The sequence below is a fragment of the Pipra filicauda genome, unplaced genomic scaffold, assembly GCF_003945595.2.
Source record: "Pipra filicauda isolate LSUMZ 115617 unplaced genomic scaffold, ASM394559v2 scaffold352_size854550_pilon, whole genome shotgun sequence".
NCBI lineage: Eukaryota > Metazoa > Chordata > Aves > Passeriformes > Pipridae > Pipra > Pipra filicauda.
The window spans coordinates 608451-628970 of record NW_024104479.1 but is presented as its reverse complement, the minus strand read 5'-3'; the positions used below and the strand labels follow the sequence as shown (position 1 = coordinate 628970).

General features: G+C 46.4%; 1 protein-coding gene across 1 annotated transcript in view; it reads left to right on the top strand.

Annotated features, from left to right (window-relative positions):
• Positions 1–18420, top strand: part of UVRAG (UV radiation resistance associated) — a 60661-nt gene extending 42241 nt beyond the window's left edge. The window contains exons 14-15 of the mRNA XM_027717840.2: positions 11465–11556; positions 17662–18420. Of these exons, the coding sequence (XP_027573641.1) occupies positions 11465–11556; positions 17662–18325 (756 nt within the window). The 3' untranslated portion in view covers positions 18326–18420. The remainder of the gene's footprint in view (positions 1–11464; positions 11557–17661) is intronic.
• The last annotated feature ends 2100 nt before the right edge of the window (positions 18421–20520 follow it).

Sequence of the window (20520 nt, the reverse complement as noted above, 5' to 3'; positions counted from 1 at the left end):
TCTCCATTACTATCAAATCAATGCTCTCCTTAATCTCTGCTTCCACAAACCCATTAGTTCAGTCTGTAGCCTGGGAGTGGTGGTGCTGCTTTTGATCTCAGTGCTGGAGTTTGCCATTCCATCCTGGGATGCAAACAAGAGCCTCTGGGCTCCTTGTCCTCCTCCTCTTCACGTGCTGGTTGTTTGCAGTCCGTGTGCTGGGGGTTGGTTGGCCCTTGTGCCTCTTGCATTTTGTAGGAACTGTCACCACTTCCCTGGTTTTCCTGTTTATCTCTGACTTGTCCCTGTTGGACCCACCGAAACCTCTCTCATTCTGGTTTTTCCCCTTGTCCTGTTTCTGAGGCCTCTGAGCAGCTGGACACAGGGCCACTCACCCGTGCTGCCTTCCAGCTCCTGGCACTTGGTTTCTGAAACCACTGGCAAGTGCTCGAACCCATAAAAGTAAATGAAGACTTTCAGTGCGTATTTGTGTTAAAAAAGTTTCCAAATTTCCCTGGGGTCAGTGGTGCTGTGCAAGCTGGAGCAGTGGTGGCCAGGCTTTGAAGTGGTTTGTGCAACACCAGTGGTTCACATGGTAATGTTTGGGATTGTCTGCTCTTGGATATAAAAACATAATGAAAGTAATTTGGGATTTCTGGGGGGGCTTCTCCTACTTATTTAATCAGGAAAGTGTTACTGATGTCCACATAAACTGCTGTAGTCACCTTTGGTTTGATATCCTTGGTCAAATGTTGCTGCTTTTTATAGTTCTGCCAAGGGGAAATTCCATTGTGGGAGCAGAACAGGTAGATAACTGCAGGAAAACATCACAACCCCTCTGTGCTCAGGGGCTGACTCGACCTGAAAACCCGAGACTCTGTGAATCCTTTGTGCTCCTGGGGATGCTGGAACTGTTGAACTGAAGTAGCTTTTAGAAGATCTCAGGGCTGCTTTCAGAGGAGCTCCTGCATGTGCTTAGTTCATGTGGATGTGTGAAAGTAATGAAGTTTGGATGGAGAATGAGCAGCTGCCTCTCTCTCATCTCCAGACCTGAAAGAGGATCCTTTTAAGGCCCAAAGGTGTTGGCCTTAATTCAGAGAACCGGTCCTGAAATGACTCTTTGTCGTGAATAGATGTGAATCCATTGCCCAGTTCCCTCAGTGTGCTGTGGGAAGGCTGGAGGTGGCTGGGAGGGACAGTGGTGACTTCACTGGAGAGTTAGGAGAAGAGCCTGGGTCTCCATCACCTCTCTTGAATCGTTCCTGCAAGTCTTGATCACTGTGGGTGAGAGACAAAGAGCCCAGAAAAACTTGTATCAGCTTAAAGAAATACTTGAAAGGATTTGTATGAGCTCTCCCAGTTTCACAGAGTTTTACATAATGTTTTATTCCCTCTCACAATTACCTGGAGTTCTGCTGGCAGAGGAGAAACGTGAGCGGGGGAGAAGTGAGGCGGGGTTGATAGTGAGTAAAATGACTGAAATAAAGACTCTACTAGAGATAAAGTGGTACTGTTTTGTAAAACAGCAGGATAATAACAATGGAAACCACATCTTGCTCTCGGGGGAATTCAGCTGGAATTAGAAGCAGCTCAGTGCTAGCTTGGTAGAGCATTTATTTGGGGAAACTTGCTTTGCTGTTACATTCCGAAGTCAAAACAATGTGTGTTAATTCCGAGAGCTCATAATAACTTCCATCTGGACATGAGCACAAATTGTTTCAATCCCCATATTTTCTGTTTGTAAAATTGAATCCCTCACGAAGTGCACAGAGGAGCTTTTTAAGTTGGATAACGTTAGGTAAGACCATAAATTTCCAGTTAAGATTTCAGCTCTTTGACTCTAACAAACGAATGTGGGGGTGGGTTTTATTCTTTTCACAGGGAAATTAGTGACTTGTGTCTAATAATACCTACCAAAAAACTCACTGTCATTGTCAAAGGTAGAGTACAAAACAGTTGCTAAAAATGGGAGTGAATTGCTCAGCTCTCCAAAGCATTGGGCAGTGGGAGAGCATTCAGCAGGTAGCTGATCCCAGACTCCACAGCTGGTAAATGAGGCATGTGTGTGGGGAGTATCTGAGGAAGATGAGGCTTTAGGAGGAGAAGGAAATGAACTCTCACCCTGATATTCACAGCAGAGAGACTGAGATTACACTGTGGAAACCTCCTTTTACAGTGGTTGAATATTAGGAGTTCCTGAAGCTTGGTCAGGTTTGCTGTGGGCGGTGAGTGAACACAGCAGGGGCAAGGCTGGCACCTCTCAGGGGTCTCATCCTGCTGGCACAGCCATGGACCTTCTGAGTAAAGAATTTCTTCCTGGTATCTAACCCAAATCTGCCCTCCCTTAGTTTGGCACTGTTCCCCTTGTCCTGTCCCTGCCTGCCTGTGTCAAAAGTTCCTGGCTGTGTTTGTTGGAGGCTCTGCAGATGGTGGCACATCACCTTCCCAGGCATCACTCCCAGGCTGAGTGAAGTCTTTGGGATTTGTTACAGGGCAGGAGTTGAGGTTGTTCTTCCTCCTGTTCAGGCTGAGTGCGTGCTCAGGATCACCTCCCAGGGAGGGATCTCATCTGATCCTGATTTGTTTTGTCAGACAGCTCTTGAGGGGTGTCAGACTGACACTGGCATGGTTTGCTCAGCCCTGGCCAAGGAACAGTTGTGCTTTCATCTGACAGTCATTAGCAACACATGAACTTTGCTGTTGGACACAGGAAAACCCCTCCCTCCTTTGTCAGTCCCCGAGGATGTTTGTTTTCACATCAGTACAATGCAGATCCAAGGCAGTATCTGGGTCCAGCCCTCCTGTGGTGTGTCCAGAGCTGTGTCCACGTGGTGCCAGGAGGAATTGCGTGCTTGGGGTGACTTGCTGGGGATGGTCAGCCAGTTCTGCTCTCCTGGGAGTGCTGCCCTGTGCTCCAGTGGCCCATCCAATGCACGAGGTAAGGAACACGCACAGAAGAAAAGCAAAATACTCCTTGACGTGTTTTGGGTGCAGCCAAACTGCCATCTTTCCAATAGCTGCATGGAAGGAAAGTTGAGTGCTTATGTACTGGTGCCACGTGTAAGAAACCCAACTGAAATTCAGCTCTTAATCATGAAATGGGGCAAGGTGTGCAGTTCCTGGCTCCTATTAGACTATCAAACATGTGAGAAAATCCACTTTATAATAGAAACTATTAAACTTTTCCATGGGAAGTTGAACAGCAGAAATGTTAGGCCTAGAAATTTCTTTTGGCAATAAACACTAGGGAGCAGAAGTGTCTTTAAGGGTGCTGTGGGTAGCAGTGTGGATGCAGTGGTTATGGCCCTGGGAGTGTAGGATGCTGTGACTTGCACACTACATCTTTTACGAGGCCCCTAAACTAAGATCATAAAACATACAGTTCAGAAAGAATGCACTGTCTGAATTTGGGGCCAATTCAGCTGCACAGGGAAAAGTGTTCTTGAAAGAGCACAGGTTGAAGCCAGAGTCGAGTCCTCATCTTGGGAAGTGCCAAGCATTCATTTTAATGGTAAGAGGAAGGGACTGCACCTGAAAAACCACAAAGTACCTTCTCCAGCTGTGTAGAGCCAAGAGCTCTTCGGAGAGGTTTCATTCCTGAAAGTCTCCCAGGGCAGCAGTGGGCCAGAGCATTTAAACCTGGGGAATTTACATATGCTTTTTGCAAACTTGTTGGAAAGGCTTTCCTTTCTTCCTTTCCTGTTGCCCATGCCAAGATCCCGTGGGTTGAAATGAGCCTGGATTAGCTGTAAGAGCAGTCCCCCTTTCATGCAGCTCAAACCCTGCCTTGGCCTTGCCCGTGGGCAAAGGCTGCTGGTAACTCACTCTGGAGTGAGCAGGTCTTGGCTCTTCTGCCTGTTCCAATCCCTGCACCTGCTGCTGGAGGCTCCTGCAGCTCAGGTGGGATGAGCAGTGTGGTTGGGAGATGGGAGGGATGGAGCATCATCCTCATAGGGACAGGCTGGGGGAGCTGGGGGTGTTCACCTGGAGAAGAGAAGGCTCCAGGAGAGCTGGAGGGGGACTGGGGACAAGGGATGGAGGAACAGGACACAGGGAATGGCTTCCCACTGCCAGAGGGCAGGGATAGGTGGGATATTGGGAAGGAATTCTTCCCTGGGAGGGTGGGGAGGCCCTGGAACAGGTTGCCCAGAGAAACTGTGACTGCCTCTGGATCACTGGAAGTGTCCAAGGCCAGGCTGGACAGGGCTTGGAGCAGCCTGGGCTAGTGGAAGGAGTCCCTGCCCATGGCAGGAGTGGGACTGGATGGGCTTAAAAGTCCTTTCCAACCCAGACCATTCTGGGATTCTGTGAATAGAAGATGTGGCATCAGCAGCTGTGCCTGGACTCACCTCTCCAAAACCAATCTGGAGAGCCCCCCCTGCCCTGTGTGTTCCATCACTGGGGTGTGTGCAGCTGTCACCAGCTCTGCATTAGCTCCTCAGACTGCTCTGTTTCTCAAGTAAATGAGTGTGTGTTTATAAAACAGAACCAAAATCTAGTAATCAAAAGGCAAATGGATTCCTGGTCTTGTTAAGCTGCCATAAACACGTGTGATTTGCCAACCTAAACTGCTCTGCAGTGTGTTCAAGTGCTGTGTTGTGGAACTGAAGAACAGAGGGAAGTGGGAAGTCTGTTATCAAGCCCTGGCACAACGTGGCAGTGTAGGAAAAAGCTGTAGTGTGGGATTTTTCCTAATGAGTAGGGTGTGTGACTGGAGGCGAGGCTGCACTGTCAGGTATAAGGTGTTAACACCTGTGGAATTCCAGGACCTCTTTGGGAGCCTGTCTTGGAACCTTCTCACCTTCTGCCATGGTGAAAAGAAAATGCATCCTCCTAAAACTTCCTCTACTCTAATGCACAAAAATTCTGCTCTTCTGTCATTTCCAAGCAAGTGACAAACTGTGGCTTCTGGGGTTCCAAGCTTCTGTTATTTTCACTTCACCCCTCACATCCTTTGTTCTTCTGTTGCACAGTTTAAAGTGTATGTTTTGTCCTGCTTGGGGCAGGGTTTGTCCCATACTTCTGTGCATAAGATTTGGCACATCAGGGCAGAAACCTGTTTTGAAAGCTTTGGTTGTGACAGCTGCTTAATCATCTATAAATGCCTTTCAGGCTTTTTCTGAGCACTGCTTGAAGTTTAGAGCAAGTTGTTCTCCAGCAAAAGGAATAAAAGTATTTGATCCTTATTGGCTCATTTACTTTTTTGATCAGTCCAGAATGTTTGGAAATCCAGAGCTTTAAAGTATTTTGTTTTCCAAGAGGCTGGAATTCTAACGGGGTTATTGTATCTCTCTGATCCGGCCTTGTGTGTAATTCATGTGAATATTTCCCAAGTTAATAGTGTGTCATTAAAAAACCAAGCTGTGCTTCAGTGTAGCACGTCTAAGTGGATGTTTTCAGGAAGCCCAGTGCTGAACTGTCCTTGGTTTAATGCTCCCTGACCTCAGCTGTTAAGTTTGAGATATTGTCCATCACATGAGGAACCATTCCCAGTGTCTCAGTGCCATGTGGAGTTCAGGGAGTGCTGATGTTATCCTGAGAGGAAGCAAGCCTTTCACAGGTTAAACTGTTGATTCTGTACTCACAAATGAGAGCTTTGCCCATTTGATTCACTGTCTAATCTTTTTTTTTTTAGAAGTCAGTCTCCTTTGCCCACTGAAGTAGCACAGTGGACACATGGGGAAACAGTTTAGAATCCCCAAATTCTTGCTCCCTTTAGGCTCTGTGGCACGGGCTGAATCACCTGCTCTTTGGGTAGTGCTTTGTCAGAGCAAGAAGAGCCTTTTCACCTGGAGGAGCAGCTTTCCCACACCTGGATGACTGAACTGCCAGAAGCTGCATTTAACCCCCTGTAAAACAAAGGGTTTTCCCAACATAACACCAAAGAACAAATAGCTGAGAGATTGAGTGCTTGCAGCACCTGATGGAGCACGTGGTTGTGCACACTGAAATAATTCTGCAGGTTCCTTTCCTGCAACGTCTTAAGGTACAGGGTAGAGCTGGGCTGGTGGGAAAATTGCCTGGTTTGGGAGTGGATTTATCAAAATGTGGAGGTAATGGATAAATGGAGGAGGAGTGAGTAGCACCATGTGTGTGTTCTCTCTGATTTCCAGCCAGGCCAAGGTGGGCCAGTTCTCTGTGCCTGCCTGTGCATTCCTGTTGCCCCTCTGATATTTATAGGGTCTTATTTGGGTTATATAGGTAAAAAGTAACCTCCAGGTGTGCAGAATTACACTTGGGGAGCTAAACGCATCCAGAAAATGTTGTGTTTAAGGTGGAGGTACAAAATGTTACTTATCTTTCTCCTTTTGACTTTTGTACATCTGACCTTTTGTTCTGTGCCTGATGTAAGGATTTTTAATACAAGAGCTCAGGATGAATGAGGTCATAGGAAATAAGTGTCTTATAATCCAATAAACATCACTTTGTGATCCCAAGCCCTTTTGAGAAGCTCTGACCTGAACCTGGAAAGGTTATGCTCTATAGTTTCATCTTATCAAGCTATAAATGCAGCAAGACTGCAGTAAAACATGGTTTTAGTTATTTCAGTGCTTCACTGGGGAGCAGGGGAAGCTTTTCGAGGCCAGTAACTGCTCTGTCTTCTAAATTGCCTTTTTTAATGTCCTTTTTTATGAAACAGTCATGGCATCTGAGAGGCACCTTTATGGGCATGGGGGCCCATATCCGTTGGTTTTTATAACAAGCCCCATAACCACCAAGTTTTACAGGAATAGTTCACTTCTGTGAGGGGCTGTTTCTCCCAGCCTGTCTTTTGGGTCCCCATATCCTTCCTGGGACACCAGACTGGAAGCACGAAGGCTGATGTGTGAGACCTCTCTGGAGGGGTGTTGAGTTCCCTCTCAGCAAGGGTTTCATGAGAGAACCCTGGAGGAAACACAGCTTTTGGCTCATCTGAGTGTTTAGTTCTCCAGTGTGTTCCACGTGTACTCAAACACGTACTCCTATTTCCTTGTTTTCTTGAGGTCTATCTCCAATAAACACTATTGCCGTGAAACCAAAATCCAGTGTTAAATATTGTCCATTATCCCATTTCAGTTTTAAATGTTAGAAGAAAACCCCTTCATAAATGTTTGGCAGAATGTCACAAGTTGTTGAGCGTTTGTCATCGAGGCTTCTGCTGGCTTTGAAGGAAGACCAGACTTGGTGTTTTGGTGGAGGTGAGGGGAAGAAGCTGCTTAATGTAATTCTGTGGCAAACCAAAGAAGGTAAAAGGGAATTAGTTCTGTTATCAGATGAGAATACAGTTTCCTTGGGCAGTGCTGAATCCCTCTTGTACTTAGATTTCATGCATGTATTTCCCCACCTTTCAGGTGGAACTGAAGAGGGACTTTGGACGAGGGCCTGGAGTGCCAGGACAAGGGGGAATGGCTTCACACAGACAGTATCTTACTAAGTATCTTACTGATATCAGCTCTACCTTGTGAATGCAGGACAGACCAGGCCAGGTTAGACTAAGAATGCTTTAAAAATACCAGTGTGACTGTAAGCAGCCTTTGAAGGTAAAGGATGAAGTGCAGTTGTTGTCTCCTTCCTGTGCTGTTTGTGTGCCTTATTTGTCATGGCTAAATCCCAGCTGTGGTGGAGCCCTTTACAGTGGTTTTAATGAAGGTTTAGGCACTCTGGGTCAGCTTGGGGAACTTTACAACCTGTGCCCTGTGGATTAATGAAGGACACGGGTCTTCAAGGATGTTGAAGTAACTTGTTTTTCTTGTTGGTTTAGTACTCTGAAAGAACTGCAAAGTAAACATCTGCTTTTCAGGTGGAAGTCTGGGGGGAAGGAGGCAGGTGTTGACATATCAAGATAAGTCATAATTTCCATTAAAATAGCTGTTGTATTTGAGCACTTCCTGCTGCTTGGATGAGGGCTGTCACTGCTGGGGCAGTCCTGGATTTGCTCCTTCTGAAAGCAACACTGAGGACTTGAAGGCTTGTTATAATCACAGTGCTTGTTATGTTGCTTTTTTCCCCTCCTGCTTCCCCAAGAAGCTTTAGAAAACTTAAAAACCCCCTTGGTGGTGTTTACTTCCAAACTGTGCTTGATGTTTGCTGACAGTCTTTTTAAGTATGAGAAATGAAAATTAATGTTAGATGTTTAGATTGATGTTCTCCAAAGAGGTGCTCTGTACCACACCGTGTTTCACTGATGCTGCAGCTCAGGGGTTTTCAGGAGAGCCACGTAGGTGTTCAGAGCTAGAACAACTCCCCAGCTCCAGGAAAACAGAGGCAAGCAACAGGTGAAGCGTTCAATAATCTAAGAGTTTATAATTTCCCCTAATGGTACAAACACACAAACTGTTTATATAGCAGCAGGCATTATTTCATGGAGCCCCGGGGTTGTTTGTATAGCAACAGGCGTTGTAACAACACTTTCTGTTTCCATTATTGCACTGCTTAGTCATCTGAACCCCAGCCAGTGCTCCTTCATCCTCTGAAAAGTCATCCAGGATCTTGTAAAACAATTAACTATGTCATTTTATTAAAACTTGCATTTCACATTTCTGTCCCAGCGTTTGACATCCTCTGAAAACCTTCCTGTAAATGCTTGGCTGGTGACCAGCTCTGCAAAGCCGGTTGAAAGAACACTTTTTTGCTTCTATTTCTGTTTGTAGGTTTTTTCACATTTGTGGAGCAGATGTTCTTTTGAAATTCTCGATGCTATCAAGAGGAACTCCTCGTTTAGCCGAAAGTCATTCCAAATTGCTCTTGACTGCCTCAGCAGAGCAGGAGCTGTGCACGGTGCAGTGGGTTGGGTCCTCCTCCTGCCTGGGGACAGATGGTGCTGCAACATCAAGGGCCAGTGCAGAGACACGGGGAAGCCCAAAAATACAGCAGATTTCGGCGTAGGCTTCAACATTATGCATAACATGTAGTGAAGGGGCAGCTCTTTTGAACTTTAATAATGTATTCTGAGCTCTTAGACTGCTTCCACATGGCTCAGAGCAGGGGGGACACGGCTGGGGAAGCAATATGGGAAATGATCAACAGATGAGTTCAGAGTTGGAGTCATTCTGCATTCCCCCCCCCCCCAAAAAAAAAAAAAGATATTCCAGTCCAGGTACTCTGTGGTTTCTGGCTGAAAGTAAATGTATGTGCTTGTACAGCCCCAGCCATTAAAGCTGTCCCAGGGACCAGGGCAGGAAACGGCTGTTGTTCTTTGCACGTAAACGCAGGATATCGGTGTTTTTCTTAAAAGGCAGCCCCAGAGTGGCAAAACCCCTAATTCTGATCTTGGGGGCAATCTGCAATTACCCAGAAATAGCAAGATAACTAAGTGGTTTCTTTTCAAGCCAACTCGCTTGAAAAAAAATTGTAGTAGTTCTGGTCCTTCTCATGGACTTTATAGGAGAGTAACTGAACCTTTGCAGGTTTGGGTTCTAATTAGTTCACAAAGGAGGGATCTGTGCTGGTGGATTGGATGAATGAAGGTTTTAATGTGGAATTGTTGCCTGTAGGAAGGCAGCAAGCTTTCCTGTGTCTGGCATGAGTTTAATGAAGTACAAAAGTCCTGTTGATGAAGTAAATCCTTGGAAGGTGCTTGGTTGGAGTGGTGGTTCAGAGATGCTCAGAGTGGAGCTGGTTCACTGCTGAGGACTGACAACCCTCAAGCAGAGTTTTTTTCTAGAGGTTTCACAGAACTTATGCCTTCACTTTACTTAATATGCAACTCTACTGTCAGCTATATGAAAATGTGTTTTAGTAGAAACAGTGGCTTTGCTCATGTTTTAATCTGAGTCTCCCATGCATTCCTCTGATCTTGGCTGTTGGACAGAGAGAGAGCCCTTAATCCAATCCTTTCATGCTCTAAAACCTTAGAACTTAAAGATGGTTATTCTGTGAACTTTTGGTTGTTGGAGGAGGAACAAATGCAAAGGTTTTGATTTTGGTGGTTTTTTTTTTTTCTCCTTCTTCTTTATTTCTTTTGCTCCAGGCGAGTTCATTGGCAAACCAAATCCACTGTAATCCCATCAGGAGAGTGTGGTGATGGTTTTGTAATCTATGTTGTATGGTTGTCTCAGTCCAGGCTCTGTCATTGTAGCAGCAGCAATGAGTCCAAGCCACCACATGACTTGGCTGTGTCCATGTGGAAATAATAACCTGGAATAAATGGCCTCCTGGTGCACAGTGCAGGACTGAGGGGGATTTTCTCCCAAAGTAACTTTTCTTTCTAAAACTCAGATGAGCAGAAAAAGCATTCCCAATTTCAGGGGTCTTTTTCTGGGACAAACTGATTGTTAGGGAGGAGTCAAATTTTGGAAGCTTAGAGGATGCTTGCCTGCAGCCTACTGTCAGGAATTCTGGAAACAGGTGTGGAATTCTAAAGGAATTTATCTTGGAGTGGGATTTCTCCGTGTTTCAGCAGGTAGCTCAAGCAGCATGGGATTTGTGCAGTTGCTGTGTGTGTGTATTGGAGGCCAGCTGGGACTTCTAGAGGGTGTTAACATCTGCTGAGACCTCCTTATTAAATGGGTAGTGCTTCATCCCAATAGCCTGAAAGATACTGGAATTTAGAGATTTTTTTTGTTTATATTTTAACCACACAAGGGATAAATGTATCGAATTGCTTGTTTATATTTATACTTTTATGTTTATATTTATGATTTATAGTTACAGTTTGTTTATATTAAATATTTTATATTTGTAGTTATGTTGTTACATTGTTATGTTTGTTTATATTTTAACGACACGAGGGATAAATTTCTCTGCAAAGTTTCCCCAAAGTTTTGAGATTCAAACTTGAAAGAGGGGTTTTCTCCCTTTCCTGTGCTGTTTTCTTCAAAGGTATTTTAATCAGGGGACTTGTTAAACATGTAGTTTATAATTCCCTTCAGTGACAGTTGTCATGTGGATGTCATAATCTGAGATTTGGAGGGAAAAGCAACTTGGAGGAGTCAATACTGGGGTTAAAGTCAGTCAGTGTTTGAAACCTTTCCCTTTGCTACGTGGCATCTGATTTGAATGCTGGGTTTAATTATGGGATTTAAAATGTTGATATAAACTGTATAAGGAGCAGAGATTTCCATCAGTTGTGTGACAATATGTATTTTTACTGGTTGGTGTTACTGTAACAATTCCACTACTGATTCCAGCAGACACTGAGACTGACAAGTGACCCTTGCACACAAATAAATGTTTGGAATTAGTGAACACAGAGTGTTGTGCTGAAATTTGGTCTTTTCCCCTGGTGGCTGTGTTTTCATTAAGCTCCTGTTACAGACAGAAAATGGAAAAAGGGGAAGGAGGTTTCACACTCAGATTGACTGATTGTTTTGTCCCTGTTCTTGGGTGGGTTTTGCTAATACAAGTATTAAATGGAACATTTCCTTAAGAGGAATAAATCTCTTGGAACTGCTGGATAATCATCCCACACTTTCTTAAAAACCTAGTAAATTAACTGACCATGGTGTTATGTTCTGTGGGATTTGGAAAGCTGTGCTGATTTTAGGGTTTTTTTCTGTTGTTGCAGCTTAGGTATCAGCATGGGCTGAGTACTCCAGACCTAAGGCAAACTCTTCCCAACCTGAAAAACTTCATGGAGATTGGGCTAATGGTGAGATGGTAAGTATATTTTTGTGGGGTTTTTTTTTGTAATTAAAATAAAGAGGTGGATGCTGCAAAAACATTTGGAGGTAAGGATATGTCACAAACAAGCAGCTCCTCTTCACAAGCTGGTGAGACTGGGACTTCCCCAAAATACACTCCATGTAAATGGCCACAATATTCCACTGCTTTCTTACCTCCTGTAGGATGGGCCCACAGCCCTTCTCAGAAGTTGATGTAGGAGGGGAGGCCTGTGTGAAAAGCAGTGTTCCTCACTAGGGGGAGGGGAGTTACTTGGTGTCTTAGGGCTGTATCTAATGGTTGGTAGCAGGGGCACCCTCTGTATTATTGTCTTAGCCTGGGCAGTCTGTCTTAGAGGTTTTGCCATCACACAACCCTCTTGTTGTTTGCTGTAGGTGATGCACAGTCATTAGCAACACAAAGCATGTGTTTTTTTGCTGGATAATACTTCCAAACGTTTAGGAATATTAAGCCTAGTTCTCTGGGAGTATCACATTCCTTCCCCTCACCCATGGATGTCTATGCCTCATTTCCTTCTCACCTCCAAACCTAGTGTGAGTAGTTGTTCCTTTTTAACCTTTCTTTTTTTCAAGGCTAAGGATTCCAAACAATGCCCTTAATGCTTCCTAGTAATTTAGATGGAAATGAGGCTTTACAGCTCGAGGGGAAAGCTGGCTAGACTTTGATAATTGGGCAGAGTACAGGTGCCCACTGTCCTGTGGATAACACCTGATCACCTCTGCTGGAACAAGCAGCAAAGCCACGAGCTGTTAAAGTGAAGACTGGAAGGAACTGTGTGTTTTCAGGGTGCTGCAGGTGAATGATCTGATACCCTGTGCCACAAACTGGAGTCAGTGAAGTATTTCCAGGCTATCCTCGGTTTGCAGGATGAGAACAGGGGCACGGGAGGGTTTTTATTTACGTGTTCCCTTGCACTGCCAGGTTTGTTTGGTCTTCCTGCTGCTCCTCAGTTCCCTTTCTGAGCACCAGAGCTGGGCTTTGCTGAATTCCAGTTCTGTCAAACCATCATGAGCTGGTAAAAACCAATACTTACACTGGACTGGGTTTCTCCTTGAACAGAACTGGTGTTAACTCCTAAGCCGTGCTTCGAGCTCACTTTTGCTTTTGGCTCGAGATATCTGCATTTCTCTGCAGCCTGGGCTGAACTGAACCCCTGAGATATTCAGTGTAACTGAAATACACGGTTATTTCGGGCTTAACCTTGCTCTGATAAGCATCAGTTTAGATTTAAAGTACATAATAGTTTCTTTACCTCTTCAGATTTAAAAACAAACCAACACAACCCTGCACAGCTTTTGTAGAAGAGCCCCCCTATTTCGTGCATCAGAGCAGATTTGGCTGTCAAGTCTCTGGGGCAGCGCTGGCCCTGTGGGAGGGCTGAGAGCCCAGTGCCTGTGCAGGAAGGTTTGCTGGCTGGATCCCTCTGCCTGGGGAGATCTGTGCTGCTTTGGTTCCTCAGGCATGACACTGCAATGATTAATCCGTGTTTTCACGTCCCTCCCCGTGTGATTTATGGCAGCAAGCTTGCAGGTCTACAAGCTCTGCTTCCCTCTTCATGTCTCTCCTGGCACCAATATCCCACTGTGTTTACTTTCCCCCCCCTTACCCCTACTGCAAAATATGATTTGTGCTGGATGGAGACAAAATCAAGACAGATCTGTTGGTTCCCTCACACTGTTACAGGGGCTACAGAGCTGCAGAAACGGACCTTCCTGACATCAGATCTGGATGTTGAATCCGAAGGTGAAAGATGATGAGCCAAAGTTGTTGTTGATTTAAACTGTCTCGGTTGTGGTGCCCTGAATCTTTTCTGTTTCCTTTTGGGAATAATTCCCCGTGTCCAGTTTTTTAGTCCTGGGGTTTCACTGGCTTCCAGAAAAGCAGCTCAGTTTTCAGATTAGCTTTTTGCAGATGCAAAAGGCCCTGTGCAGTTTCTCTCTCAAATTCTTCTGAGCGTGCAGTTTATTCCAGCTTTTGAGACCAAAACACAGAAAGGTTAAAGAAACCTTAAAGATCATCCAGTTCCAATCCCCTGCCTTCCACTGTCCCAGGCTGCTCCAAGCCCCATCCAGCCTGGCCTTGGACACTTCCAGGGATCCAGGGGCAGCCACAGCTTCTCTGGGCAACCTGTGCCAGGGCCTCCCCACCCTCGCAGGGAAGGATTTCTTCTTAATGTATAATCTAGGTCTGCCCTCTTTTAGTTTAGAACTGTCCCCCCTTGTCCCATCACTCTCTGCCTGCTTAAAAAGTTGCTCTCCCTCTTTTTTTAGAAGCCCCTTTCAAATCTCCTGGATGTTTTTAACATTATTTTATTCAGGTGTAGCTTTCACAGGCTCAGGCTCTTTAGATCATGGTTGCATCAAATCAAGAGACTGACTCATTTTCTCTCCTGTTCTTCAGCTTATTTTTGTTTCACTCTGTGTAACTTCTGAGGGACAGTGTGATTGTTAACAGCAAGTAAAGAGCTCTCTGCAAACTTGAGCAGTCCAGGGAGGAGGTTTTTTCCTGGTGAACAGACAACAGACTTGTCTGATGCTGGCAAATACAAGATACTCCTTTGGAAGGGTTTGTCTGTAGTCAGGGAGATGCCCTTTTGAGTCGCATTTAAAGGCTTCCCTCAAAAATACTTGTGTGCCAAGGCTTGAATTTGTGTTTTGAAGGTGCATCATCTTGATTCATGTGCTGCTAGGACCGAGAGGAGCCCTGAACTTCGGAGTTAAGAAAATCTCTGGTAGCTTAATTTATGAAGATTTGATTTTTTATTTTTTTAACGTGCCTTAGAAATTCTCAGCTGCCAAAAGATGCAGTTTCACCTCAGCTTCACATTGGCAGCCTCCCCGTGGCTGTTGTACCTTATTGATCCAGGAATCTCTAAGAAGGTGAGAAACTATTATTGCTTTTTAGCACGGTTGACATGGCGTTGGCTCTGAGCTGCTCTTGGAGCTTCAAACATTTCATGGATGGCTGTAAACCAACCAAAACACCTTCATTTAGCGTTCTGGCTGCCATGAGGTCATAGTTTGCAACAGAAAAGATCAAATGGTGTTTAAGTTGTTGGGTTTTTTTTTTAAAAGCATTCTCATACCGAAGCGCTGTAGCTGTGGATTTTGGCTCTTGGCCAGGCAATCAAGATTTAGTATTTTAACCAGCTGTGATCCAGTAATGTTCCTCAGAGGGAACATTTTGTGGGGAGGAAAAGATACATATTTGAGCCTGTGAATTGTGTCCTGTCCCTCATACTGCTTTACAGCTTCTCCGAGCCCCTTGCAGACAGATTAAATAATCACAAGTGAATCTGACTGAAGGAGCTTTTTATCAGAGCTGCAAACAACCAGAAAGTGTTCACTAAGAAAATAACTTCAGAAATGTTTGTGTCCTGCTTCAGTCACTTTCTCCCGCCTGTTTACAGCGGGCAGGCTGTGCCTTGTGCCTCAGAATGCCCAAATGGACTATTTATTAACTAGTGCAAACCAACATTTGGGGCAGAAAATAGCTACTTTGTAATTTTGCTGCCAGGGCGACTTACAGCTGAAGTTAGACTGCTACAAATTGGCTTTTGAGGTTTGGATGCAATTGAAAGGCTGAGATTGGGGATGATGTCATTCTCTTATCTACAATGTCCAATAAACCTGAGGTTTTCCTCTCTCTTTTTTTATTTTTAATTTAGAAGTCCTGCTTTCTGAGAGGAACTGCACATATATGTAACCAGCTCCAGTCTCATCCAGCCTGATGACTGAAAGTCTTTAGGGCCTGATGACAGTTCATCAGCTCAGGTTTTATACTCCTCCAGTCACAGGCTGTTCTTTGTGGACAGGCATCCACACCTGTTTGCTGCCTCAGGAGATGGGCCAGGGAATTGGGGCTGGAAGCTGGAGCAGCTCAACCCCAGTAATTCAGGTCAAGGCTGTACCTTGGAGTAAAGGGCTGTGCTTCTGCAAGCCAAGCCCTCCTCACTGGAGACAGAACCTGACGGTCTCTAAACTTCCTGAGCAGTTGGAGGATTGCTTTCTAATGTGACTTCCTTTTTGACATAGTTTTTGTACTACTTCCATGAGCTGTGAAGCTCAGAGGGCAAGGGGGAATGGCTTTAAACTGCCAGACAGTAGGTTTAGATTGGATGCTGGGGAGGAATCCTTCCCTGTGAGGGTGGGGAGGCCCTGGCACAGGTTGCCCAGAGAAGCTGTAGCTGCCCCATCCCTGGAAGTGTCCAAGGCAAGCATCTGGAATTGGGGAGGCAGCAAACCCTGAGATCTCCTGCCCTGAAAAGCACCCTCTGCTTCATTGCAGAGTGTCCTGTAATTGGAGCAGTGATCAGCAGGACTCAGTTGTCACTTGTCCTGAGGAATCAGTTCACAGAAATGCAGGATGATGTGTCCCTGGAACCAGTGAAGTGTTCTTGAGTGATATCTGGCTTTGTGAATATTTGCACATCTTGGAATTTGGGTAAATTCCTACAACTTGCCATCTAACTGTAAGATAAACAGAATCTCATCAAATAAGTAATGCAGAGTATTCATTTATTTTCTGAGCAAGGGCAGAAGGCTCTGAGCTGGGGGAAGGGAGGGCCAGCAGACCATCCCCAGTATATCTGCAGTGCACATTGCCTGAGTACAGTTCACGAGCCTGCTGCCTCAGATCCTTGGGTTTGTCACATTACATCACTTTAAAAATAAATGGTTGATTGTGAAGGGGTTGGTTGACAGAAAAAGCTGCAAATGCTTTGTGGAGTTTGCATTCAAAAGGTCTGAAGCAGCTGTTGGAATCTTAAGGAAACGTTGGTGGTTTTGCTGCTGCCTCCATGTGTGGCCCTTACCTCTCTTCTTCACTTCTGCAAATGTGTATCCCGAAAACCAACCTCTCCTTCAGGTGATTTGAGGGTTTTATGGAAGAGAAGGAAGCCCTACAGAGGAATTAAGGGGCAGCCTGGGAGGAGGTGTGGTGGGAGAGGAAATGGAAGAGCAGCAGTGCTGCTCACTGCCCTGCCGTGGGGACACTCACTCTTCACACAGGGACTCGTTGCAATCAACTTTCTCCTATTTACAAGGGGCAGCAAAACAAGAAAAGTCCTGTGGAAAAGGATCCCCACTGGGGACTCCTCATAACTGCTATTCCAAGATTTTCCCCTGCAAGGCAGATCCCAAAATGTATCAGGCCTTGAGCAGGAGTTTCTCTTAAATGGAGTTCATGAAGGAGGCTCATCCTGACAGCAGCTGAATCTCAGAGTTATGTGTATAACTCTGTGAATAGCTGTATTTTTGTTATTATTTTTTTAATTTGGAGGAAAATGAACTGGTTGCTTATGTTAATGCACACATTATGTATTTGCATATAGGGTGGTGGTTATATTTGGGTAAGGATTAAACCAGTGAAGGAAAATTCACATAACACAGCCCAGATGGTGCAAAGGGGATGTTCCAAATTACAGAACCTGAGACAGTGAAAGTGGTTTGTGGAACCGAATTAAATAGTGAAGTCAGAAATTAAATTAAGCTTGATTGGTTCGTGTTCCTTGAGAAACAGAGGCTGATGATTGCCCAAAAGTTTTGGAATGATTGACACAGAAAAGCAGGAGGTCTGGCAAGAATAACCCTCTGCAAACAGTGACGTTGGTGTGGTTTTCCTCCTTTGAGCAGCTGTTAGGGAAGTCCACTGTTGAATTCTTCGCTCGTGGAGGATTCAGCCATAATTCCTCACTTTTGAGGAGTTTATGACGGCCCAGTACAGGCCATAAATCCATAAATACACAGTCAACAGCAATAATTCATAAAGCGCAGCTCGGGCCTATAAAACGGTGTTAACAGTGCGAATTAACATAATGTGGTGGTTTCTTGGGTGATTGACTCTCCAAACCGTGGGGCTCTGTCAGAGTTCCTGCTCAGGGAAGTCGTCCTCTGGGGCGCCTTCTGTGGTTCTCACGGCACTAAACACGGGGGGGGGGGTGGGGTGTTTAGCACTTTAGGATACGAGTCCTTGGCCAAGCAGAGCCCGGGGTTGTGCTGAAAGAACTGCTGCAGCCTTTGGTTAAACATCTGCCTTGCTGGGGAGCTGCCCCACAGCCGTGATTTGTCCCTTCCCTTGCAGCGACCGGCACCACACGTCCAGCGCCATCCCCGTCCCAAAGAGACAGAGCTCCAGCTTCGGCAGGTTGCACATCGGCTTCTCCAGTGGGCTTCCTTCCCCGGACAAGGCACCCCGCAAACGGGCCACGAGCACCGGCAACGAGAGACTGCAGTACAAAACTCCTCCTCCCAGCTACAACTCCGCTTTAACCCAGCCCGTCCCCGCGGGGGAGCCGCAGAAAGCGCCCGGGCCCATCAGCTCTTCCCTGGACACCTCCCTGGACTCCTCCAAGGGCGACGCCGGGAAAGGCGAGGACTTGTGCGGCGGCTTCAACGGGGAGAGCGGGGCCCTGCTGCCCCCTCCGCGGGGCCGGCGGGACCCCTCGCCGGGCGGGTGCAGTGCAATGAACGGGGCGGTGGGGCCGGGGGCCCAGGAGCCGCCCCCGCCCGGCCCCGCGCTCTGCTGCGCCGTGGAGCGGGCCGAGGAGATCATGGGCATGGAGGCCACGGCCCTGGGCCCGGGGGACCAGCTGGAGGACTTCAACTCCATCCCGGTGGAACACGCCGTGGCCGTGGAGTGCGACGAGCAGGTGCTGGGGGAGTTCGAGGAGTTCTCGCGCAGGATCTACGCCCTGAACGAGAACATGTCCAGCTTCCGCAGGGCCCGCAAGAGCTCGGACAAGTGAGCCGGGGCGGGGGGGAATCAGTGCTCCGGGGGGAAATCAAATTGCACTTATTCTTTATATTAATTATAAAAATAAAAAAGCTAAAGCTGTTCCTACGGTGTTAGACAAGTGGACTCGAGCACGGTGACGCAGGATCATGGTATGTGCACAGCCCCAGGTAAAGGTTTATTCTGCTTCCAGTCCTTTTATGTCTGGTATTTATAATCTGTTGGAATTCTTTTTTTTTTTTTTTTTTTTTTTTTTAGGCCTTGAAATCCATTTATAAAGGCTTTCCTGAAAACGACTTCTAGCGCTGATCAGGCCCTTCTATGAATATTTGTTGATTTCTTAATTATTCTTTAGAGTTAAATTTATTTTAATCTTTTCAGAAGAGGAAAAAAAAAAAGAACCTTTAATTTAAAAGTACATTTATGGTAAGACATCTTTGCCTTCTCCCAGGCACTCCTGCGTGTGCCTGAGCAATGTAGCCAGTGTTAGAGAAATACCATGGATTCGTTCCAGTTGAGCAGATTTCTCTTGGCTGGGCTCTGGAGCCTGCAAAGTTCTAGTTTGCACTGATGGGTCTTCAGTTGGCAGTGAGGACATGCCAGAGAATGAGCACCTGTGTGGTACCTGCACCTGGTTAATCAGAAGTGACATCTGGGGGTTTGTCCCACTCCTCCTCTCCTCCATACTCGCTCTTCCTTCCCATGGAAACCTCGAGGGGTAAATCACCTCCAGGGTTCTGTCCAGTGATCTCAGCCTGACCCTTCCCCACTGGGGTTGGGCACAAGTAGAGACCTGATGGACCCACTGCCAACCCAGAGGGTTCAGCTGCCGCCCTCCCAGGGGTCTGCTGGGGACACAGGGGCACTGCAGACACCTCCCTAAAATCCCTGAGAGTGCAGTCAGTGCTTTGGAATTAGGCAAACGTGTGGAATTGTTCCACCCTCTGCAGGAAGGAGGCACTTTGCATTATTCATCTGAATTAATATCCTTTCTTTAACCATCTGTACTTGGAAGGAAGAAGCTTCCAGGGCTTTGCTGGAGGTGCAGGTCAGCACTGCCACACGTGTTCAGCTGCACTAATGGGAAAGCAATTTGCAGCTGCTCTGCCATTCCTGGTGTTTGTTTCCGTTTGGATTTCATTGCTCTTGCCTTCTATATTGTGTACCCGAGGATCTGGGCTCACCTGTGAGCTCTGAAATATAAAAATATATAGCAGAATAAAAAACACTTCATCATGCCTGGCTTTCTGTTCTTCCCTGGTTTTATGCTTTCTTTTGAACCACGACCTAGTCTTTCCCTGCCTTCACATAAGACCAGCCTAAATTCCCTTGTTCAGATGTGGAATTGTATAATCTCAGCTCTCTGTTGTCAGAACAAGACGTCTATGTGAGAACCAATATCCATAACAACACTGTCCTAGGATAAGCATTGTTTCCAGCTGACACCTCAGTGATTGTATTGAATGATGGTCACATCTCCCCTGTTAGCTCTGTCTGCAGTTGGGGGGTGGATCGAGCCTCTCTGCAGCCATTTGTTGGCTTTGGTCTGTCCCAGGATGAGGTGCTGGATGGGAGCACTCGGAGAACTTGATTATTTGAGACACTGAACGTGATTTCAGGTGCAAAGCTGGACGCATCCAGGAGTATCTTCTCCCCCGAATTAGCTCCCCTATTCCAACCTCATGAAAGCTTCCCCAGAGGAAGTGCTACCATCATCTTTGGGAAGGGGTAGATAGGAAACTCCTGCTGTGCTTTGGCTGGAGACATGAACACCCTGAAGCACAGCACTGAGTAGTGCTGAGCAGAGATCCTCTGCCCTGTGCCTGTGTCTCCCCATCTCCTGCAGGGGAAGTTCCGTACCTGGGCTCAGCTGTGGGAGGGGATCTGGCTCTCTGGAGGCAGCCCAGACCTGTTTGTGGGCGCCCTGGTGTTCCTGTGTGACAGAAAGGCGTGACCTGTGTGTGGTGGTGACTCCTCAGAGCAGCCCAGAGAGCCGTGGTGAGGCCGTAGGCGGCCGTGGGGGTCTCGGTGTCGTTGGGCCCCGTGTGGGATGGGGTGTGCAGGGCAGCAGTGGGGCTTGGCAGCATTGCTCTTTTCGTGAGTCGCTCGTTTTCTCGGGTTGCACAAACCAAATGAAGTCTAGTTGTGCTCCCCAGTGTTGTGTTGCTGTTCCTGCTTGAGCCCTGTGATGGTTAATGTGTCTGACAC